At 49.2% G+C, this 23,908-nt stretch overlaps 1 protein-coding gene across 22 annotated transcripts in view; it reads left to right on the forward strand.

Moving 5' to 3' along the window:
- Positions 1 to 23,908, forward strand: part of MICAL3 (microtubule associated monooxygenase, calponin and LIM domain containing 3) — a 169,445-nt gene that overhangs the window by 76,357 nt on the left and 69,180 nt on the right. For 19 of the 22 annotated variants that reach the window (XM_080914365.1, XM_080914368.1, XM_080914372.1 and 16 more), the window contains 12 exons: positions 181 to 277; positions 2,834 to 2,981; positions 5,286 to 5,482; positions 7,409 to 7,521; positions 7,614 to 7,676; positions 8,251 to 8,424; positions 9,838 to 9,921; positions 12,731 to 12,829; positions 14,434 to 14,490; positions 16,920 to 17,027; positions 19,398 to 19,505; positions 20,105 to 20,291. In XM_080914365.1, the coding sequence (XP_080770491.1) occupies positions 181 to 277; positions 2,834 to 2,981; positions 5,286 to 5,482; positions 7,409 to 7,521; positions 7,614 to 7,676; positions 8,251 to 8,424; positions 9,838 to 9,921; positions 12,731 to 12,829; positions 14,434 to 14,490; positions 16,920 to 17,027; positions 19,398 to 19,505; positions 20,105 to 20,291 (1,435 nt within the window). The remainder of the gene's footprint in view (positions 1 to 180; positions 278 to 2,833; positions 2,982 to 5,285; positions 5,483 to 7,408; positions 7,522 to 7,613; positions 7,677 to 8,250; positions 8,425 to 9,837; positions 9,922 to 12,730; positions 12,830 to 14,433; positions 14,491 to 16,919; positions 17,028 to 19,397; positions 19,506 to 20,104; positions 20,292 to 23,908) is intronic. The other 3 variants (XM_080914364.1, XM_080914366.1, XM_080914367.1) reach the window with 1 other exon arrangement.

Below are 23,908 nucleotides of genomic sequence, written 5' to 3' on the forward strand. Positions count from 1 at the left end.
TAAGCTCAACCCCCAGCCCTACCAGAAAGTAAACAGAAATCGCTAGACGGTTCCAGCTTGCCCTCTGTAAGCGGTTCCAGCTTGCCCTCTGTAAGCGTTGATTTAGTCATTTTTCTTTTAAGTGGGGAGTTGTTGTTTAGGGTTTGCTTTTTCCTTTCCAACCTTTCAACTTTCTGCCAGGTGCGCCATTTATACGACAGCGGAGAAACAAAAGATATTCATCTGGAAATGGAGAACCTTGTAAATTCCAGAACCACTCCCAAGCTGACTCGCAATGGTGAGTTCCAGTAACGGGCTGAGTGGTTTGAAAGAAGTTTGAACTTATCCATTGAGCCATTGCACGACCACAGTGCTATCAGAGGCCCTGGGCTGCGGCCAGTGGTTTCAGCCTCTGGGGTTGTTAGTTTGTTGCCAAGGTACGTTTTGACTGTCATGACTAGGGTAGGTTTGCTGGTGGCATCTAGTGGGTAGAACTCAGAGATATTGTTTACTGGAATACGCAAGGCAGTCCTCACAGAGAAAAGTACTGTGGTCTAATGCAGCATAAGAGCAGAGGAAAATTATTGTCTGAACTTTTCCTGAGGAGATATAAACAGATGTCTGTCTGCCCCAGATAGGGAACCAACAATAGACCAAAATACCGAGTCCCCTCAAGTGCAGCCCTGTGAACCAGTGAGTTAGTAAACTTACCTCAGGGACACAGGTGGCCTCCAAACGTCCCTGAAAGTCCCACTCCCATATAGATGGTACTTCTCCATAGCTGTGAGGTGGAGTCCTTTCTGCAGTTAACACACTGCCTTCTCTATGCTCAGTACCTCCTAAGACTGTGCTCAGTTGGGTCAGAATTTTGTAAAGCTGGGAGGGAGGTGTTTCCCTCCTGTGAGGGAACATCAATAGCTTAAGGGTTTCTGATCTCAAGGGTTTTTTTGGTAGTAATCATGCCTGCTTTGATGAAGATAGTAATGGCTGTCACACTTGGAGGTCAGTGTCCCATGATGATCGGTTACAGATCCTAGAGAGATTGAGAAAAAAACACATGACAAAGTGTACCCAGTGCACACAAGCTCGTGGTTCGCCATACACACACTCACGATTTTGGAGAGGCCTTGTAGAAATGTGGTAGGTAGCCTTCAGGCTGGGTCTTGAGACAGAACCACCATACTGGGCATTCTGTATTTCATGTGTGTTGAGGGACTGTTGGAGGTTATCCTTGGAGCATGGTGTTGAGTAAAACTGGTCAGGTGCATTAGAACAGACTGAATAGGGAAATACACTTGGGACAGGGAGACTAGGTTTAGGAAACATTTCCACAGTCTATATGTGAGAAAGGCCAGAATCTGGGGCTGATCACAGAAGAACCTGACTTTGGGCGACTCTCAGTCCTACCTGTGCCATCTGTAAGGTGCCTTGGTCACAGGAGTTAGAACCTCAGCACTTCAGTTTCCTTGTTTTTGATCTGGGAACAGCCCTGTTCTGGGGTTGTGGTCATGAGGTCTCTGGCACAGCTCACCACAGTGCTTGGCACGCAGTGGGTGGAAAGAGCCACTGGTCTGTCATTGTTATTAATATTAAAAGTCTGAAGATACCACAGTGCACCAGCATGGACAGGTAATTGTCCTCAGAGACACCGGGTAGGTAGTTGCGGTTTACGCTGCATCAGTCCAAATGAGACGGTAGAAAAGGCCAGAAAGGTTCAAGAAGGTAGAGAAGGCCGGAAAGGTTTGAGTTCTGGCTTGAACGGTTTGATTTAATGGGGTCATGAGATGTGACAGTAGATGTGGAAAAAAACAGGCAGTCTGAAACACCTCCTTTCTCCCCTGGGGTGTCAACCCCTTGAGAACAGAGATGGTTTTACTCACCATTACTGTGTTCACCTAGGGTTCTGAAGTTACCTGATGTCCATGGAGTAGGCAGATGCAGACATGGGAAACACCTGAGTAGATCAGTATCAAACCAGGAGAAGTGGGCCCATTTGTTGTCTCAATCCTTGTGGCTACTATGAAAGACAGCAAGGTTCTCATCACAGTCATTTTTAACCTGCTCACAGTTTAAATCTCCAAGTGACTTAGTGTAAAGCTAAACGCCAGCTGCCTCAGGGACAGGAACAGACTTCTTGAACACAGAGCAATGCTCAAAGGTTCTCTTAAGTGTTCAGAATTCCTTATGATGAAGACACATCAACAAGTCAGAGAAGCGTGCGTGTCTGTGCCTGGCATGGTCTCCACACATAACTTGTGTTTGTAACACAAGTTGCCAGCCGGGTCCAGGACAGTTGTGGTGTGACTGGCCTAGCCATTGTCACCCCGTAGCCTCTTCACTTGGCTCTCAGTCAGAACCTTAGCAAGGAGACTAAGGTTTTGTTTGCTTGGGTTTAAGGTACTACAGGAGAAACCTTATCTAGTCTAACCTGGGTGTTGCTGCGGAGGAACCAGCTTCCTCAGCCTGTTGCCAGGCAACTCTCCAGGGAGATTTTGACTCTGTTGCCAGTGAGGTATCAGCTCCAAGGTGGCACATTGCCATCCCCTTGTCTCCAGGAGTGCCGCTGGGACATGGCTTCAGAGCGGCAGGTCCTTGTCACCCTGCTTGGAGGTATCTGTGTGGGGCATTGACCCAGGAATTGGATAGGTGGTACCTAAAATTGTATTATCATGATACGGTCACGATGCCAGTGACATAAACTTGTGCTTTACTGCCTTCTGCCAAAGACAGTACTGACATTTTGTCCCAACCCTCAGGAGTTTTTTCAAACTGCATATTTGTACTGCAGAGCAAACGCTATGTCAGCGTTATGAGGTGAGCACACTTCAGTAATTATTTTTTTGTTTTGTTTTAGAGTCTGTAGCTCGTTCAAGCAAACTGCTGGGGTGGTGCCAAAGGCAGACAGACGGCTATTCAGGAGTAAATGTGACAGATCTCACTATGTCTTGGAAAAGCGGCCTGGCCCTGTGTGCGATCATCCACAGATACCGCCCCGATCTAATGTAAGTTGAGACCAATTTTGTCTTTTGTTTTACATTTGCCAAGGAGTCCAGAGCCCCTTATACACATTTTATATTTGTTCCTCCTATGGATTACATGGTAAAGTGCTCTCTCTCTAGAGGGCTCTCTTGCCTTCATTGTATTTAAAACTCAACCCCCAAAAAGTTAGCTTAAAACAAAACAAAACAAAAGCCACAACATTTAGAAGGTCAACAACTAGTTTAAACACCCACCTGGGTCTGTTAACTTTGAACAAAGGAAAACTGTTTATTGGCCTTGGGTTGAACTCTTCATTTTTGGCTAGCTCTCTCCCAGATGCTGTTGGTCACGGGGGAAACCTGGCTAGAACACTTGGCTGGCTCATCCCAACAGAAAACAATAGATTCGTACCTGATTTATGATGGTCTTGGGCATTTTCTTTGTTAAAGATTCTACTCTTTGCAAGAGTTCACCCCTGAGCTTCATGAAATATCATCTTACCTACTGTCTCTCTGATAAGCCATCTCTTACTCATCCATCTACAGAATCAGTACAGAGTGGCCTCAGGTCAGTGTTCAGACCCCCCCCCCCCCCCCCCCACAGGCATTAGTTACTATGGAAGCCAAACAGATTCAGAGACAGAAGCGCAGCATGGTGGATTATCTTGGCTGCCTTTTATATCATTAGGTCCAGGGTTTTTTGCCTGTTGTTTTAATGACTGGTTAAGGACTCCTAAAAGTCATAGCCCTTGTTTTGTGATGTTAGCAAGCTAATGATGCAAGAGCTAATAAAACCAGCCTTCTGTGGTATATATTAACAATGGGGACCATGTGTAAGGCTCTAGGATTGATCCCCAGAACCATAGACAAAACCGTTGTAGCCAGGTTAGCCCTTGAGCCCAGCAGTGAGAGTTAAGAGTCTCAGATTGGAAACTGTCTTCTAGAAAGACTAAACCAACATGGAGAGGTGCCAGGGCAGCCTCTGGCGAGCAGACACCAGGCTTTGGGTTCGATTCCCAGGCAAAACGAAAAGAGCAGGGGAAATATTTGGTGTAAAGGACTCTGGTGTAAAAGAGTACATGAAAGTCCCATGATTCACACTGGGGAAGGCTGACGGGGGAGAACGGCGGCAGGACAGTGATTCTGAAGCTGTGGGGTGTGTGTGTGTGTGTATGTCTGTGTCTGTGTGTGTGTCTGTGTGTGTGTGTCTGTGTGTGTGTCTGTGTGTGTGTGTCTGTGTGTGTGTCTGTGTCTGTGTGTGTCTGTGTGTGTGTGTGTGTGTCTGTGTGTGTGTGTCTGTGTGTGTGTGTATTTGTGTGTGTGTGTGTGTGTCTGTGTGTGTGTGTCTGTGTGTGTCTCTGTGTGTGTGTGTGTCTGTGTGTGTGTGTGTGTGTCTGTGTGTGTGTGTCTGTGTGTGTCTGTGTGTGTGTGTCTGTGTGTGTGTGTGTGTGTGTGTGTGTGTGTCTGTGTGTTAGTTCTGTCTCAAAGGGAAGGCAAGGGAGAGTAGTGAGGTGGGTGGGATGGGGTGGGGCCACCCAAGTGTAACCTGGAGAATGCGTGAGAGATCAGAAGGCCCTCAGTGGGTGACTCGGTACCAGCTGAACTGTATTCAAGACGAACTTTCGAGCATCCGTGCTTTAATAGGCTTAAGGGAAAAGTAATTTGTTTTAAATGGAAAAAAAATTCCCTGAGGTCAGTAGGTTAACACTAAGAGCTGGCAGGGTAGCGTGAAGTCAGCTGAAGGAAAACCTCAACAGTCGCTTCTTAGTAGCAAGGACTTAAAACCTGGGGGAGGGTGTTCATCAGTGGAGATGGTTGGGAAAACTCAGGGGATCAAGCAGTGGAAAACCTTTGAGGAAGGTTTTAGAATTTCCCCACAGGAGAAAGCTGAGTAGAATTTTACCAGAACTATTGGGGCAAGTGACAGGACAAGGAGAACTCTCTCCAGACGGGGTCATGTCCCTCTCGGACATTAGTTTCCTTTGTGATTGTGGACAGGCGTGCGGGAACACATACAAGGGAGTTCCCATCCTGAGCTTATGTCATAGCAAGAAGTTTGTGTCCCTGGAAGATGCAAGATTCTCTACCCTCCACACCTTCCCTACCCCATTCTTATTTGCAAAGTAGAGCTACAGTCATTTCCCCCAAAGGTGTGCATTTTCTCAGTCAGGAGGACTGGAGGTCCAGACAAGCGGATCTGCCTGTGATCCAGGGATGATGCTGGACTCCCTGGACTTTAGCCCACAGACGGAGACAGTAACGGCACAGGTATGTGTTATGGTTTGAGGACAGCCCAACTTGATCATCTCTTTTTGTCCTGTTTCTCAGAGACTTTGATTCTTTGGATGAGCAAAATGTGGAGAAGAACAACCAGCTGGCCTTTGACATCGCTGAGAAGGAGCTGGGCATCTCTCCCATCATGACGGGCAAGGAGATGGCGTCAGTGGGGGAGCCGGACAAGTTGTCCATGGTGATGTACCTCACACAGTTCTACGAGATGTTCAAGGACTCACTCTCCTCCAGCGGTGAGCTTGGGTGGGGTTCTGGCCTCCTCCTGCCCTCGAGACAGGGAAGTCTCTAGAACCTCACTTCACAGGAGCCTTCTCAGCAGTGTTTTTTCCTCCGCTCTGCCACCCTCCCCCAGCCTCTCTCAGACTCATCCCCTCTGCAAAAGTGGCTCCTGCTGGACTTGCATATTATAATACCCCTTCTCTTTGTAGCACTCTGCCCAAAGTGTCCTGTGCCTTGCAAAGACTCTTCCCAGTCCAGGATCGTCTCTCATTCCTTACCTCTTTATTTTTCTGTTTGTGCATGGGTGTTATATATGTGGGGGTCTCATGAATCTAAGGCAGACTCCTTACTACTGAGGTACGTCCCTGGGCCTCAGTTTCTCGTCTCAGAGATTTGGTGTTCCTCTTTCCAGTGCCCTGCAGTGACGTCCCTTGGTGCTCCGTCTCCTTCTCTGGCTTCTCGGTGCCTCCTCTTCTCTTGGTTTTCTTGCAACTTTTTCCTCTTAGATTCCCGGAGAGATTTACTTGGTCCTTAGCCCGCTGCATCGACCAACACTCAGTAGGGCTCCAACAAGTATTTCTGTTGCTACCTGCTCTAGTTTCTTTTTCTGATGCTGTGATAAAAACTATGACCAAAAGCGGTTCACTTTGGAGGAAAGGGTTCACTTGGCTGACACTTCTAGGTCACATCCATTGTTAAGGGAATCCGGGGTGGGAACTCAGTCAGGAACCTGAAGGCAGGGACCGCAGAGAAACAGTTTGTTGCTTTACTCTCTAATTCATTTGCTCAGCTATTTTATACAGCCCAGGGCCATCTGCCTAGGGATGGGGCTCCCAGAGTTAGGCTGGGTCCTCCTGCACCAATAATCATACAGCCTCCCCCACCCCCAGCCCAGTGTGACCTAAGCAGTTACTCAATCAAAACTTCCCTGTCAGACCACTCTGGGTTATGGTGAGTGACAGTCAAAGCTACCTAGGACACCCCTTATGGTCAAACATTGTGCTTCAAAGTCTTGACCACGGTGTCTGACCTGGGGTTTGTTTCCACGTGTTCCACCTTGGGCAGGCTCTTAATTTCCTTGCGTTTCAGTCTCCCTGTATAAAAAGAGCGGTGACTATAACAATCCGGTGTTAGACTAAGAATGGCAAGTGAGCACCGAATAAATGCTAATGGTTCATTATCATTTCCAATTACTATACTCAAAATTGCTATTGCTATTCGTATACTGTCAGAATACCAACCAGCAAGGTGGCTCAGCGGGTAAAGGTGTTTACCATCAGACAGTAGGAACTGACAACCGGAGCTCAATCGCTGGACCCCACAGACAGGAAGGAGAAAGCTGACTCCACAAGTTCCTCTCTGACCACCACACAGGTTAAGGCATGTGTGTCTTCCTACATGATGATGAAAAATTAGAATCCACGGTTAATTGTGCCCTGCTCGCCACAGTGTCTTTAAACCCATATACTATTACAGGGACCTCTATCTTTTCCTAACTAGATATGCATTTCTTACAACACAAACCCAGCCCTATTCATTGAGAGCCCCTCTTTAGACACAACTAAGAACATGGCCTCTGCTGTTCCCCAAATTGGCAACCCCATGTCTTGTACCTCTCAACCCTCCTTTGGTGAAGTTTTCTTCATCAAAATTTAACTTGGGCGATCTGCTATGAGGACCACAGGCAGAGGTCGTCCTTCACAAACAGAAATGCGAGCTGCTGCACCTGAAGTGGAAGGAGTGGCATTGGTTTTGTGTGTGTGGGTGAAAAGAAAGTGTCTAGACCTAAGTGTGCCTCTGTGTGCTGTTTCTGGAGGAGGCACATGCTCTGCCCTAGTCGGTAGCCCATAGAGATCCATGAGCTTCCTGTAAGGGAGCATGGATCTGGTCAGGTCTTTGTGGCACCGCTCTAAGTAAACATTGTTCTCTCCTGTTCACAGACACCCTGGACCTGAACGCAGAGGAGAAAGCCGTCCTGATAGCCAGCACCAAATCCCCCATCTCCTTCCTGAGCAAGCTCGGGCAGACCATCTCCCGGAAGCGATCGCCCAAGGTATGTGTATGCCCAGTCACATTAACAGTAGCGTCAGAGCTGATGGCCAAGGCAGGTAACCAGGCTAATGTCTGCGTCCTCTCTTGGTGCAGGATAAAAAGGAAAAGGATTCGGATGGAGCTGGAAAGAGGAGAAAAACTAGTCAATCAGAAGAGGTGAGAGTCACCGTGGCTTGTGTCAGTAAGGGTGGACTGAGTTATCCTTTTCGATTTAAGGGTTTGTTTGTTCGTTTGTTGTGCACATTTGTTTTCCTGTGTGGGTTTATGTGCACCACATAAGTGCAGCTACCTGGGGAGGCCAGAGGGCATCGGATCCCCTGGAACTCGAATTACAGGTGACTGTGGGCCGTCTCCAGTGGGTCCTCTGCAAGAGCAGTAAGCTCTTAACCACTGAGCTATCACTTCAGCCATGTGGTTTAAATGATTAGTTTTGAAGTTGCTATTGCTAGACCTTTGCTGAATCATCTCTTAGGAGAGTCTCTGTGACTCTTTGTCGTCATAAAACCACACACCTGGCAAAGCGCGCAGGCTTTGCTGAGATCTGGTGATGCCAGCACAGGTCTGTTGGTGCCTTGCATCCTAGGATCTTGCTAACTCTTCACATTGGAACTGTGCAGTGTGCTGCTGAACAACTTGAAGCTGCTGTGCCGTTCTTCCCACATGGCGTAAGAAGATTATCAGAGGCTCTCTGGGACTCACCCTGATTCTTATTGTACTTTCTACTGGGCAGGAAGAGCCTCCCCGGAGCTACAAAGGAGAAAGACCCACCCTGGTGAGCACCCTGACGGACAGGCGGATGGATGCTGCCATCGGGAACCAGAACAAAGTGAAGTACATGGCAACCCAGCTGCTGGCCAAGTTTGAAGAGAATGCACCGGCTCAGTCCACTGGTGTGAGGAGACAGGTAAGCGCTAAGCTCAGCTCCTGAATGGGCACATGGCACAGAGACACCTCAGTGTAGTGAGGTGCATCGTGCCAGACCCCAGACCTGTGGGCTGAACTTGCTCTTGTCTGAATCTTACACATTCTTAACTATATCAGCTTCACTTCAGGTGCAAGGAATTTGTGACCAAATTCAGTAGAGAGGTCTAAAACATATTTCTATAAACACACACACATGTTCACTCACGCACACACTTGAATTAGAAAAGAAGCGTGTAGCCATCATGGTGGTGTGGAACCAGTGCTTGGAGAGCCGAGGCAAGAAGATTATAGGTTCAAAGCCAACTTGGCCCTATATCATCATATGCCATCTCAAGAAAAGAAAAGGAACGTGGCTTATTGGAGGAAATCTGGAGACTGTAGTAGAAGTGACTAAGGCATCTACAGTCTGTTATCTTTGCCTCATTTCTTCCTGGACATTTTCTGGGGACATTCTTGTTTTCATGGTTGGAGACCACCGTGGGAACAGGCTTCCTTTTCTGCCTTTTGTTTTTTGGCCATGGCATATCCCGGTGTCTTCTCAGCTCGCAGACATCTTCAGCGTGTGTGCACACTGTGCTCTTCTCCGTCTCTCTAGCTGTGGTGGATGTTTTAGTTGCACAGCCCTGGACGAGCATGCTCCTGTGAGCTAAGATTCTATCCCAGGAATGTGAGCCTCACTCTCCTTAAGCCACACGTGACAGTCCAGCAGCACCTGGCCTGGAGTGGCCACACATGTCTTGTCCCTCCTTGGCTCCTCAGAAGTCACTAAACTTCTTTAAAGAGAAGGGCCTAGTGTTTTCAAAGTCTCTGAAGTGTGTTACGGCGCTCCCTGATCACCAGGGCATCCGGAGGCGGGGCTCAGTCTTTCTCTCCATCTTCTCTAGCTCCTGGAAGGCAGGCAGCAGCCTTGCCTTTGCTCCTCACACCTGGCTTAGGGTTAATGTCTTCACCCTTTCTTTTCCCTTTGTGTCACAGCAGGGATGGTAGCTTGCCCTAGAGCCGGAATGGTTGCTCATACGCTGCCAGCCCCACCTCAGGAGGCCAGAGTGCCCTCCAGTAGAAGACTGCTTTCCTCATTAGTGGGGGGAATTAGTTTTCCACATCAGATAGTAGTCTAGACCCCAGAGAACTCAGGCTGGGAGAAGTGTAACAAGAACCATATAGCTTATCAACTCGCCCTTTCCCCCTGCCTGTTTCTACACTTGTTTTTGCCACTGTCTTTCCTTTATTAATGTAACTTTGTGGGAGTTAACTTAGCCTGCCCACCTCCTCACGGGTTATAGATGCGTGTCTGTCCTCCGCAGGTACTTTTCTGTCTTCTATCTTAATGTATTTTATTTTGCTTTGTCTCCATGTCCTGCCCCCACTCACACGTGGCCTGTGTGTGTCATAGCCAACACAAGAGCGTGGGGTCAGCCAGCCGTCCTGCTGCCTGCCAGAGCAGGGTCGCCCTGCTCCCACCCCCCAGTGGAAACAGGTAAAGGAATTGCTGGGGTCTAGAATGGGCTGCCACTGGCCTTCCACCCCGTCCCTGCTCCTGGCTCACCCTAGCTCACCAGGACAGGAAAGCACTGGACTTCGAGTAGTGACTTTGGGACACATTTGACAGAGGGTGTTGGTCTGATTCCCTGATTGCATTAATTCCCTGGGATTTGAGGACCATCTTAGGAAGGCTGTTGACGTGGTGTTGAAGGTAGTTGGAATGATGTGGGAACTCATCAGGGTATGGCACTTGGGTCTTTGCTGCTGTAACATTGCTCCCAAATTGGCCTTTTAGTGACTCATCTCTAGGTGACCTTTGTCCTTTGAGAGAACTGGGGAAGCAAGGCTTTTGGTTCAAGGCAAGAAATATACCTATGAAACTAGTCATGTGCTATGCATTTGTTCCTTCGAGATCTGTACAAAATGTTCATAGGTGGTTTCCCACCCACCTCAGGATTCTGTCCACGTTTCAGTGAGGGGCTTGGGAGCTGTGACTAGCTCAGTGGTAGAGTGTTTGCCCGGGCTCCATCCTTAGGACCACCCCAAAACAAGCATAACACATCTTCCTGGACTCCTGGAAAACTGCTTCTCATGACAGTCAGGAACAGGAAAGGCCCAAGCTGTGGGCAGAAGAGAAGACTGGTCAGTCCGTGGGACGCGTCTGCCCTTTGCTCCCCAGTGTCACAGTCGAGCAGTTTATTGCTGGGGGTCAGGGGCTATTCTGGATGAGTTTCCAAGTAATGGGTGTCACTTCAGGGTGCTGCGGTGAGGTGAGCTGTTCCTGGGTTCTGTTAGCCTCTCTTGGCCACCCTCACCAACTCTGCTGCTGAGAAGTGCTGAGGAATGCTGAATTGGCTGTTACTGAAATCGTATTTTGAAGAAAATGCTTCTTCCTAACCTCATAATACTCCAGGTGGAAGGCGGGGCCCAGGGAGAAAGAAGGAAAATGCTGGAGAAATGTACAAACTTGCAACAGAAGGAAAGCTTCCTGCCTCAGCAGAAACAACTTCATAGAGGGAGGCCTTCTGAAGAACACCATCAAGAATTTCTTTGTATTTTAAGTCTTTTATCCTTTGCTTGAAGTCTTGATGGAAGGGAATAGGTGAATTCTAACCCAGAGTTTGGAATTGTAAAGTCTTATCCTTCCTGGAAAAGGCCTGAGATTAGAACAGAACAAGAAGGTCTGCTGTCACCTGTGAGTGGGGACATGGGTGGCTCTGTGTGCGGTCTAGGCTGGTGCAGCTTTGTTGGTTGTGCTGGGAAGGAGGGGGCAGTGTATGTGGTTCAGAGTCTGCTGGCTGGGTCTTGGCCTCTGTCCTGGTGAAGACCAACCTGGCATCTTAAAAGGTCACCAGGCACCTGGTCCTGCACAGGCTACTCATGGAGCCCAGCAGCCCAAAACATTGTGCCAAGTCCCATGCAGGGACATTTTTATTGTTGTTCCTGCCTGTTGGGCTTGTCATCGCGGTCCCTTACTGTCACCATCAGTGAATAGCAGGTTGGAATGAAAGATTAGTTAGGAAGATCCTTGGGCAGAGCCTTGGAGCCCATGAGCGATGAGAACACTTAAGTGCCCACAGAAGTGACGGTGACACACCGTACCTCACATTCTGTCCCTGTGGAATGTTGAATATTCACATTCATCATCTGCATCTCTAGCTTATGAGGTTGGACCTCTAGATGTGACTATCTCCTGAAAGCTAGAGATGTGTTCAGACACTCCAGAGAACGGGGGCTCAAGGGGGGACATGCCTGGGACACTCCCGGCTGGCCACTCATCTCCAGTAGGCAGAACCTCACTGTGACTCACTGTGTGTCTCTTGAAGTGGTTCTCTACTGAGGCAGGAGGGTGGCAGGCGTGGCCTTCCTTGGCAGAGTTGGTTGGCACGAGAACCTGTTCCGACTTAGGTCATCGTGTAGAAGGAGGAAAATGGACAACAGCTCTGCTTGCCAGTGGCTTTGTGCTGTTCTTTCCAACATAAACACTGCAGCTCGTCCTTTGCCCTCCCTTTCCTTTTGATCTCAGAAGTACATCCTGCAGACAGACTGCACGTGGACCAGCCTAGCTTTGGAAGCAGCTTGTCATTCGAGGTGGGAACACACAGTGGAGATGTTTTTCTGACCTTACAGCTGCCACACCTCCCCAGCCCGTCGTCCTCCCTGTACAGCAGTCTGTACGGGAAGCTGAGACTCTCCTGGAAAGTACCAGAGAGGCCCAGAGTAATGTGTGATTGTTTCTCAAGTACCGAGAAGCATCTTTGAGAACCATGGAGAGGGCGTATGTGTTAGAGGCAGGATGAACGATGAGCTTGCAGTTGATTTGTAGAGCCTATTTTCTGGAATCTCTTTGTAGTTTTTAAAACTGTTGGGTGTGAGTGAGGGGCTTAAGAAATCGAGGCATTGATGGAATGTGGCCACAGGAGGGAGCTTAGTGGGAATGTGCTTTGCTGCAGTGTGACCTGTGTGCATATGTCATGTGATACCCCGTGGTATCTGTCTACTTAGGATCAGGCCCATTTTTGGATACCCATCTTCCCTGATAAAGCCCTTGACCCTTGACATTACAGAGCATTACACCAAGGTTCCCCCGGCTGTTTAGTTACCTAGGCCACCTTTGCTTGAGAAACAAGAGACTTGACAAGTCACCCTGAACACAGAGTTAGGTGCTATAGAGGGTGGTCAAGGAAGGGGCCTCTTGGGATGCTTTGCAAATATTCAAATGCTACTCATCCCTCCCAGGAGCAGTCTCCACCCGGGCCCTGTCTCAACAATGTTCTTTCTGTTTGTGTCTGTTGGTGTAAAAGCGACGGGAAAAGGAGCGCTCTCGGACCTGCCCCAAAAAAGTGATCACTCTCTCTCCTCCCCCTACTCCACCCCCCTACCGGGCGCACAGTGGCCAGCAGGTGACCCTCTGCATGCTCTATGTCCTGTCTGTCCTACTTCCTGCACTGTGAATGTGGGGACCATCTCAGTAACCCCGCTTTTCAGAGATACATTTTTAAAAGATGACTTGTAGCAAAAAACAACCTTCGTCGCTATAAGCGAACAATTCCTGTTGGGACCTCAGATGAGGGCCCTGTGCATTCAAATCCTGCGTGTTCTGGTCTAGTCTCTCTCATGGGAGGACAGCCACAAACCAAAGCATAAATTATGTTCATCTCAGAGCCAACATCCATGATTTACAAGAGGCACACATTTTTTGTAGGACCCCACTTACAGTAGCCATGTTTCTTTTGCTGTCTTATACAGTATGGTTAAGATGTGCACAAGAAAGCTTCGTGGGGCCTCTGCATGGGTTCGGTTCCTCCTGATACTGACAGCCTGTCCTCTGGCTTACAGCTTCTTCTAACCAACCCAGCCACCCACTCACATTCCAGGCAGATGGTTGAACTGCGTTTGAGAGCCACCGGCCACATGTAGCTGTTGACCGCACAAGCACAGGTTTAGGGTGGACACACCTCTGCTGTGTGCACACAGAATGGCTGCTGACCTTTGGACTGAAACCCTATTTTAAAAAAACAATACCTCTGCGGGCAGGATCTGTCAAAGGATGTTTTCATAATGAAGGTAGCCTTCCTCAGAAGTGACCACTAATTATGCATCTGGTTTTACAGGCCTTCCTCCCTCCCCTGGGCTGCCCAGTGCCTCCTCTAAATCAGGGCTTGTGGTTTGAGCATTTGTTCTGCCCCTCAGTCAGTTCTCACAGTAACTGGGGCAGTCCCACCATCATCTCCACTTGACCATTCTGAGGCATAGGGTGGAGAAGCCAAGGAGAGACGCCAGGTGAGCAACGGCCCCAAGCTGAGTGGGAGCCGTGAGACGTCTGGAGGCAGGCTCAGGGCTCATGCTGCCCTGGATAAGGGCAGCCCCCCCACACACACTGGCGTCCCTTTCCAGAGGATGGACATCTCAAGTTAGCTTTAGTGAGCAGTGTGGTCCTCCTGTTCCCACAGTTGTCACCTCAGTTCACTGAAGCAGCCTCATGCTTGTCCTAGGGTTTCCCATGATCCTCTGTGATCCTCTGTATTAACTGAGAGGGCTGCCAGTCTCTCCACAAACCTCTCCCATGGGTAACCTGGGCCCCACTCCCCATCCTGGAGTCTCCTCTGCACTCTCTAACAGTCCTTTGTTTGTCCGGTTCCCATCTCCCAGCCTTTCTTGCTGTGGAAAGCTTCCCTGCCAAGCCGCCTTCCCCAAGCCTTGCACTGCACGCCTCCGATCTTCCACCACTGTGTGAAAGACACATTTGTTCCACCTTTGTACTAACCATCGTTCTTGGTCCATATTTGGGGCCGCACTGGAGGCGGGTGGGCAGAAAGGCCGTACGGAAAATCGTTCCAGGTCATGGAATTTGGTACTGATGGACGGTTGGTTAGGGAAGTGTGGGGCTGGGGATATATATATATATAATCGTGAACCCTGAATTCTTGCCTAAACCACCCACTGTTGCTGAGTAGATCCAAAGAGAGTTAGGATGGAGCTTAAGTTTTTATTTTGTTGCCAACAGATGTACAGGAGTCTTCATGCTGACAGCCGTGGCAAGCAGAATCCCCACCACAAGAGGGTAAAAGCATGAGCCTGTGGCATGGGATGCTGAGAGCCGACCCTTGGGGCACGCTGTGTGGTGGGGCAGAGGGAAGGGAGTGTGGAGAGGAGTCCCTTCGCCTAGCTTTCTGCACACTTATCACCCAGCCAAGAGCCAGAGCTCTTTGCTAGCAGCGTTGTCCCACACGATAGCATTAACGACAGAATGTCCATCTGCAAAGCACTCAGACTGGATGCTAACCCTGATGCTTTCATTGTTGCAGTGGGCCGTAGAGACGTCCCAGTTTTGTTCTCCTATTCCATCCCAAGAAATCACCTCTTCCCCCAAGTAGGCAAGGGTAGACAGAAGGCATTGGTAATCTGGGAGAAGTGGGAGAGAGGAGCCTCGGCACAGACAGGCTGAGGATGTGAGAGCCTTAGCTCTTGAAATAGAAATACTGTCTCAGTGTTTCTGAACTGAGGCTCTCACCGGAGTCTGGGGAAGAAGTCAATCAGGAAGATCAGGAAAAGCAGCCAATGGCAGGATGGATGTGTAATGAGAAGCTGTGACTAATCCTTTCTGAAAAACGCAGAGATGTCACTAAAATGGGTATCATTCCTTTTCTTTTCCAATGAATGTGATGAAGCCCCTAGCCTACTTATTTTGGGAAGCTTTTTTGCATTGGTCCTGTCCTTGAGGATCTGCAGTGAGCTGATATCTCGAAAGTCCTGGTGATTTCACAGCTGCCTTCCTCCCGCCTTTGCTCTCTGAGAACTGCACCGAGGACCAGGCAGGAAGCTGGGATACATCTTGGGTCCACTAGGAAACAGGCAGTAGCACCTCCCTTGTTCTCTTCCCTTGAACAAACTACCAGCAGGACAGAGTTAGGAGGACAGGTGTGATTGAGGCGGAGGTGGCCAGCCTCTGTCCTTCCCTGTCACCAGCTCCGCTTTCCTGCCACGTGGTAGGGAAGTTGGTGTCGATTTTATGTACACGGCCTCTTCCTTCTGCCTGGATCCTACCATAGTCCCATCATAAGGAGAGCAGGCTCATGCCCTGCATTCTGAAGCATGCATACTTAATGAGGTGTTGATGGTTTTTAATAAGCAACAGCTGAAAAGGAAGTGGGGCTGTATGTTGAGTGAAAGGAAGTTTGACAGGAAACTGAGGTCCAAGACACCAGTGCCCAGAGGGGAGAGTAGGTGCCTAGTGAGGAGAATAGGTGCCCAGGAGTAGAGTAGGTCCCCAGCGGGGAGAGAAGGTTCCCGGTGGACAGAGCAGGTGCCCAGTGGGTACAGGAGGTGCCTAAATGACAGTTTGGCATGTGGGGACTCTGTTTTTCCTAGGAGTTGGTGTGTATAGATATCAGTGTGGGGCTCAGGCTAGATATTGGGGCACCACTTCTGTTCTTGCCCAGGACTTCTCCCCCACTCCATAGCCCCGCCCATGCACACCCTCACTCTCTGCAGCTCTCCTTCACCCCCACACGGTGACTGCTCCACGTTCCAGATGGTCAGTCATCTCATTGCTTCTGATGAATGGTACTCATCCACAGAGACGGTTGCTCCTTGTCCTGGGTTCAAATGACTTACACCATTCCGGACACCAGTAGGGGACTCCCAGATACCCGCCACGCTGCCTTGTCACTGCCATGACACTGAAATGTCAACTAAAGTGGGGATGCAGTGGCTCCCCTTGGAGCCTGGGCAGCACCTATCCCTCCCACCTTGTAAAGATCGTATCCAGAGTGTGGTGGGAAAACTGGGGATGTCTGTTAGCTCATTCTCTAGGTCAGAGTTGCTGGCTATGCGGGCCAGCACTGAGGAAGATCCTGCCCACTGTTACTGCACCAGCTGAGGCCAGTGTCAGGAAGGAGATCTAGGCCCCGGATCATGCCCCCTGCTTATCTGGTTCCTTAGCAAGCAGAACACTTGTGCTGAGCACCTAGGGTAGTTGGAGCTTCCCTGAGCTCTGGCATTAGGAGGTGGGAAAGGCTTGGGCACTGTCCACAGGACACGGACATGGCCTGACTGACCCCTAGCAGAGGACAGTGAGGGTCCCCAATCCTGCTCTTTGCACCGTCACGAGAAAAACTACAATGGCTATGAGATGACCCTGCCAAGAGAAAGTCGCTGCTCCGGTCTGCAGAGGCTCTGTGAGAAGCCAGTGTTAACCTGCTGAGGGTGAACCTAGTGGGAGCACCAAGCCAAGGTTCCCTGAGGCTTCACAGGTGCTCGTAGCTCAGACATGTGCTCCATAGCCAGCCTAGCGGTACGCATTGGGCTCGTGGGAAAGAGATGGGAGCCGTAGATGAAGCTCACTGGCTTCTGGGAATCAGAAGACCTGCTTTTATTCAGCACATACATTCTGCAGCTAAATAGTCAAACCGTCTGACACTCAGATTTCCTGTTTGAGGTATGACTTTTAACATGTACTGTGCTCTTTCTCTCCACCTTTGTATTTTCTAGCCAGAGCCTGAGCCTTCACGTCGATTTTTTGTTGACCAGTGGGAGCTCTCCCTTAGTCTCCGCTCCTCCACCCGCCCTGCCTCTCCCTCCTCTGATTCCCTCCGACAGGTAGCATGGCCTGGACTTGACAAAATCATGTTCTGCAGCCTCTGCTCTCTCCACTTTCACAGGTGTCACCTCCCCTGAGAGAGCCTAGGAGGTCTCTGCCTTTGCCTGGCTCCTCAGCAGCTCTGTGTGTGTGTGAGGGCCGCCACAGACACCTACGTGAAAGAGGCTGCTAGCTGCCTTTGAATGTTTCACATGTCACAGCCTGTCAGCATAGACCCACTGTTAAGCTGTGTCCGATACTGATAGCATTTCCTCAACCTTTGATTGAAGACTTGTGTTTTCTTAATCACGTGCTACAGACTTTGAACCAATGCGGTCACTAACTCTCCTAGTAAAGTAGCAAGCACACGACACTCTTGGTGTGTCTTGTAGTCGTGTGTGGAATGTACCCTGCTTTATCCCGGGTGGCTTCGATCCCTTTCCAAGGAATTTGTTAGGGATCGAGAGTCTGTTGCCTTTGCCCATGTGTGTGTATGTGCAGGAACATATGCATGTGTGTGCTATGCAGTGGGGTGAGCCCAGCAATTCCTACACGCCGGCCCTTCTGGGAGTAGGAAGAAGAAAGACCAGCTGCTTTTCCTGCCAGAAACAAAGGGAACTTGAGTCCATCTCTCTGGAGGGGTGCTTGTCTTCATTGCTACAAAAACCGAGAGAAGAGTTCTGGGTGCACATAGTGGGGCAAGGGCTGCAGAGTTCTGGGCACTTTGTCATCTGCTCTACAGAGTGAAGAAAATGTGACTTTCGGGTCCTTTGAGGGAATCTCTCAGGAGAGCTTGGCTCTCGTTTCTGTTCTCCTCTACCTTGTGTCTGCCTGCCGCAGGCATGTGCTTCTCAAAGTCCCAAGTCTAAGACTTGTTGCCTCTGTTACTCATGGACATAATCTGTGGGATTAGTGGCAGGTGAGGCCGACCAGTCCTAGGACATCTCTTTAGTTGAGCTGGGAAACGGCATTAATTGCTCAGTCCCAGCCAGGCCTTCGCTGAGCCTGGTGAGATGTTTTCTCAGGTGTGTTTCCAGTCTTACAGAGTTGGCCCCACAGAACCTGGGCATGCTTCTCTTTGGACCAGCAGCCCTTTTACATGTGGCTTTACGGGTTTGTCCCTTAAAGCCACTTCCGAGGGGGTTGATGGCATCTCTGGGATAATGCTGCCTGCTGTAGTTCCGCCTTAGTGACAACCTCTCCCACTTGGCTGGGAGCCTCCCTTACTTCCTACCATGAGAGGTGTACCACACACTGTCTCAACCCAGAGTCCTGCCTCTCACATCTCTAAAAGACTGCCCATAAGAGTGACTGTAGTCCCAGGACAGGATCCAAGCTAAACCACAGGGTGCCTGACCTCTGTGAGCAGGACGGCTTACCACGCAGACATGGGCATCTCTCCTGTCTGTTTCTTCAGCGTTGCCAAAAGGGAGATTGCCTTAGTTTGATCTGTGTGTTGGGGAAGAGGATTAGACTGTCGCACTCAGTAGTCCAGGCTAGCCTTGAACTCATAGCAATCCTCCTGCCTTAGCCTTCCGAGTGCTAAGACTGCCAATGTGTGCCACTACACTCTGTTTTGGATTTTGACTTCTTTTGTTGTTCATCTGGAAAAACAATTCCTCCAGGGCTAGAAACCTGATTTCTTGGGACAAACGGAGCAGCTTCCTTCAGGGTGTAGCTTGTAATTTGGTGTCCCTCCTAGTCTGGGAGAAATCCAGCCTTCACATTTGGGTAGATAAGCATTGCCTTTCTGCTCTCAAACACCACCCACCTACTCCCTGCCGCCGCCTGATAGTGGGGAAATGGCCAGGGAGGCTTAAGATGGTCTGCTGAATGGAGCAGATGCTGTGGGTTGGGGTATGAGGCAGGGGGTCTCCAGCAATGCCAGAACAATTCACAGCTATTGTCCACATGGGACATCAATGTCTACAAGAATCTGCCTGGTTTCTTTCTTGGCCGAGGCAGTCGGCTTATTCGAAGAGCACATTGGATCCTCTCCTAACCATCTGCCTGGAGTTGACCCTCAGAGTCTCTGAGCACCCAGGATGCAGGCCTCCTCTTCTCTTCCATGTTTGCTTCCATTCTGTCTTCTATCTCTCTATACTATCCCCAGAACTGGACTCTCAGAAAAACATAAAGGACCAAGTTCTTCCCTGTGGAAGATTGTCTCCACCGCTGTTGTTCGTGTGTGTGCTGACCACCACGTGGAGCCTGGCACGGTGTTTTGCTCACTGCCCGGTTTCTGCTTGTGGGCACTGTGTTGGCATGGTTTGCAGTTGCACTGTGTAATTTACACCCCTCGAAGGTTGTTTTCCTGTCATCTCCTTAATTTACTTTTTTTCCTTCTCATTTCCCTTCATTTTGATCATTGTGTAATCTCCAACCAATAGAAGTATATAAAGATGTACACGGGCGGAGTGAGCTCATTGGCTGAGCAGATAGCCAATCAGCTTCAAAGGAAGGAACAACCCAAAACCCTTCTAGACAAGAAGGAACTGGTAAGATATTCCAGGGGCACTGTCTCTAGTCATGGCTCTGTGGCGAGTGACCCTCACCTTCTCTGAGGGCCCTATGGTTTCTGTGGCCACCTGGATTGCCACATGGTAGCTTCCTTGAGTTGGTCTCGATTTTGATGACTGACTTTCTAGGACTGCGGTATATATTTAGAATGTTCTGTGGGAAAGAACTTTCCTCTTTAAAGATGGCCGCTCTGTTCAGAGGATGTGCGCACACGAACACTGAGTGTGTGTGTATTTGTTCTGCCCACACACACACACCCCCCAGCTGAACTCCGGCAGAATAGTCGGCCTGATGGTTGCAGAATTCTGAAAGCTTGGGTCTTTCACCAGAAGCATCCCATGTTTGTTGAGCATCACAGGTTCAAACCCTGGCTTGTACCCAGGGTCCTCCGGAGGGGATTGTGGGGTGAAGCTACTTCGAGAGCTGCTCTCTGGGAAAGCCGAAGGGAGAGCGTTTGTGATCATTTACGACCTGTGGTCTGTGTCCATGTGACCGAAGTCTTCCTCACCCACAGAGGGCTCATGTGGCCCCGAGATGCCACAGAGTCTGATGTGCTTCTCCACCCACTTCCCCACAGGGCTCCATAAAGAAAGAGTTCCCGCAGAACTTGGGGGGCAGCGACACGTGCTATTTCTGCCAAAAGCGGGTCTACGTGATGGAGAGGCTGAGCGCCGAGGGCAAGTTCTTCCATCGCAGCTGCTTCAAGTGCGAGTACTGTGCCACCACCCTGCGTCTGTCAGCCTACGCCTATGACATCGAGGATGGTGAGTCTTTGCACACTGGCCACCGCAGCAGCAACCGTGCGTGATGCCCCCTTCTCCTTTGGCCTTGCTCTGTCCCTCCTTTCCTTTTGTTTTCTTTATACTAACCTTTCTCAGCCACCGCTTTCTTTTCTTTTCTTTTCTTTTTCTTAAATTCTGAGGCTCTAAAAATATTTTTCCAGTCACCAGACTCTGAGAGCGGTGGTGTAAACATCTTCCTCACGTCACACACTCACTTTTTCACCTCACACGAGACTGGAGGCTAAAAGAGCCATGGCAAAGGTTCCTAGAACGCATGTTTCTTGCCTTAGATGGCTGACAGCAAGCAAAATCGATCCCAAGAGTCTGCCTTATGGAGAGGATTGAAATGCCCAAGCTTTGTAATCTCTGTCGGACATCAGCATCTCTAGCCGGAGGCCCAGGTCTGCATCTTTAACTATGTAAAGACCTTAGTTAGAAGGCAGAGAAGTGTGTTGCAGTAAATATCAAAAAGATGCTTAACCTTTTAACCCAAGCTTTGCCAGCTCCCATGGGGCCATCTGGCACTGCAGGGATCTCTAACTTGGCGGTCCATGTTGCCTCCAAGAACTCAGACATGGTTCACCCTGCCACCCCTGCTGCTTCTGTCCCGGGTGGATACAACCACTCCAGCGTGTTGTTTTCACTCATTTCCCCTTGGTGTGTTGTTGCCAAGCCTGAGACACACACATCCCAACTCTGTGGCTGGCTTTATCCACTCCGCCACTACACCCTTTGAACTCAATTAAGCAGTCACATCAAAGAACACACTAAATTACTCTGATCCAATAGGTATAATATAATTTGCCAACCTAGGTAAGTCAAATGATCTTGTACTATAATCTTGTCTGGCTCTGACAGGGCAGCTTGTGGTAGGACTGTGCAGCTGAGCAGAAGTGCCCATCTCAGTTCCAGGAAGCCACAGAGGGAGAAAGGACCAGAGTCTCACAGTCCCGTTCAAGACACGCCCCAACAGTTCTCCCAATCACAGAAGGCACAGCCTTTTTACTTTAAACACACTGGCCGGCATTTGGTGGGAACGATACACACAGGCAAAGCACAGTGATCTACTTCGTCCTCTGAGACACCACTGGTGCCGTAGGACCTAGCTTGAGGCGTCTCTCACCCAGAATACACTAGTCATGCTGGAATGGGTGTTGTGGCCCTCCTGTCTCCACATATTCCCTCCTCAGAGGTCCCTCTAGACCCCTGGCCATCAGCCAGCCACCATGTTCCAGTTGCCCCTCCTGCTACAGTCCCACCTACATAAGCCACACGTCCTCTGCTCCATCCAGAGTATTTGCCTGCCTCCATGGAGGCCAGCGTCCATGTCACTCCTGTCACTAAATGACAGGGACAGTTGAATAAATGCCACACATCTGTGTCATCCTCCTTGTCCTTCAGTGTGACTGTCGAGATTGCTCAATCTAAGCCAGGTGACAGTAAACCACACCTTTAATTCCGGCATCCAGAAGGCAGAAGCAGCAGATGGGTCTCTGAGTTCGAGGCCAGCCTGGCTGCACAGCGAAACCCTGTCTTCATCTAGATAATCTCCAGTCAGTCACTTCATGGAGTCCTCTGTAGCTTGTGATGAGTCTGCAGTGTCAGTCTGGCTGGCTTTCCTGAGACCGTAGTGCAGTGGCTGACAGTACAGGCTCTTTGATGCTCTGACTGTGGGGCACTTGGGCAGGCAGCTCGGCTTATCCTCTCCTATGGAAGGGTATAGCAGCAGTCTGGACCTTGTTTGGTTGTGTGAGCACTAAATGAATGGATACATGTAAAGTGGTCAGAACTGTATCTGACACATAGAAAATGTTAGTTAAAAATTAAATTTTTTAAAAAATTCTTTCAAAAAGCAAAAGTAATAATGTTCAGTTTGGGAAAGAGAATTATAAACTACATTAAAGCCAGCTATAGTGGCAAAGTTCTATAATCCCAGCACTTGAGAGGTAGAGGCAGGAAGATCTGAGGTTCAAGGTCAGGATGAGCTACACGAATCTTCAAAGAGGAAAGAAGCATTAATGACTAATGGAGCACACATAACTCATGCCCGTGACAGTGGACCGTCTCACCAGACAGTGTGAGAGTTCTGTTCCTCTCCTGTGGGAGGAAGTGCGCTCTCAGAGGCTAAAGAGTCTGAAGGTTGGTGTAGCACTTAAACTGAGATCTCACTTTAGCTGTCCCCTTGTATCATTCACTGCCTTCCTAGAGAAAGCAGTTTTCTGGAACATTCTTGGAAATTACCTTTTAGCTGGGATCTGAGCCTAGTTTCTGAAAACCCTTGTATTTTTTTTTTCCAACTTAGAGTAGGATTCAGTGCTAGTCAGCTAGGAGTCAGAGCTTATGATCTGGGTTTTTGTCTTAGAAGTAAAAATAAACAACAATGCGTAACAATAAAAATAATGGTATTCTTGAATTATAAGCCTCAGGCCAGTGAGATGGCTCTGCAGATAAAGGTGCTTGTGGCTAAGCTGATGACCGGAGTTTGATTCCTTGAGACCCACATTGTGAAAGCAGAGAACCAACTCCTTCAAGTTGTTCACTGATCTCCACAGTGCCCACCTGAGCCTGTCTACACACACACACACACACACACACACACACACACACACACAGACTCAAACATACAAATCCACAGATAGGCACACAGACTTAGTCACAAAATACCCATGGGTAGACACATACATACAGACTCAGACATACATACCCGCAGATAAACACACACACACATACACACAGAAAGAGACTCTGACACACGTACCCTCAGATAGACACACACCGTATACGCATAAATGTAAAACTTTTTAAAATTTAAAAATAAACAAGCTTCAAGCTTCATGCTAAAACCCAGACTAGACTGTGAGCTTCAGAGTTGTGTCTCCCTTCTAAGCCAGCCTCAGCGACAGGCGTCCCCCAAGATCACAGCAGTGCCTATAATTGCCATGGCCCACCTAGCCTCAGATTCCAACCCCGGGGAATGAGAAGAATGAAATACAAAACACCCAAAATGTGCTCCATGATCCAGGTGCTGATATAGTTTATCGTCTGTTTATTGGGAACAAGCCCCCAAAAGAACAGAGTGGCTTCACAGATTATATGAAAGGTATGGTGGACAAGCTAAAGACAAAGCAGACAAGAGGGAAAAGACATATAAATCAGCTGCTTCCCCTTGGAGAAGCAGATGGTGAGCTGACCCTTTGCTGGTCACATGTCCCCCACAGTTCCACGTCTCTAAGTACTGGCTGAGTGCCAGCAGCTGGTGAGAAATCTGGGGAAATGTGACTTGTTAGGAACATTATCTGAAGTCCGGCAAAATTCTCTGTAATTTTCCCACCATTGGCTTTAAGTCCAGGTATAGTTTGCTGTTAGAGGCAGCAGCTAGTTCATGGGAGTGCTAACTTTATCAGTGACTTATGTCACAGGTAGATACATTAATGGCATTATTGGGTAGGGACAGGTATCTTAGGAGGTGGAGCCTGTTGAAAACTAGTCACATAGATGGACTCTGAGAAGATGTAACTTGTCCCTGGCCTCTTCCCCATGCTTTTTCTTCCCCCTCCACCACGATGCCCTGCATCAGCGAGGCCCAAAGCAATGGGACC

Source organism: Micromys minutus (genome assembly GCF_963924665.1).
Source record: "Micromys minutus genome assembly, chromosome: 3".
Classification (NCBI taxonomy): domain Eukaryota; kingdom Metazoa; phylum Chordata; class Mammalia; order Rodentia; family Muridae; genus Micromys; species Micromys minutus.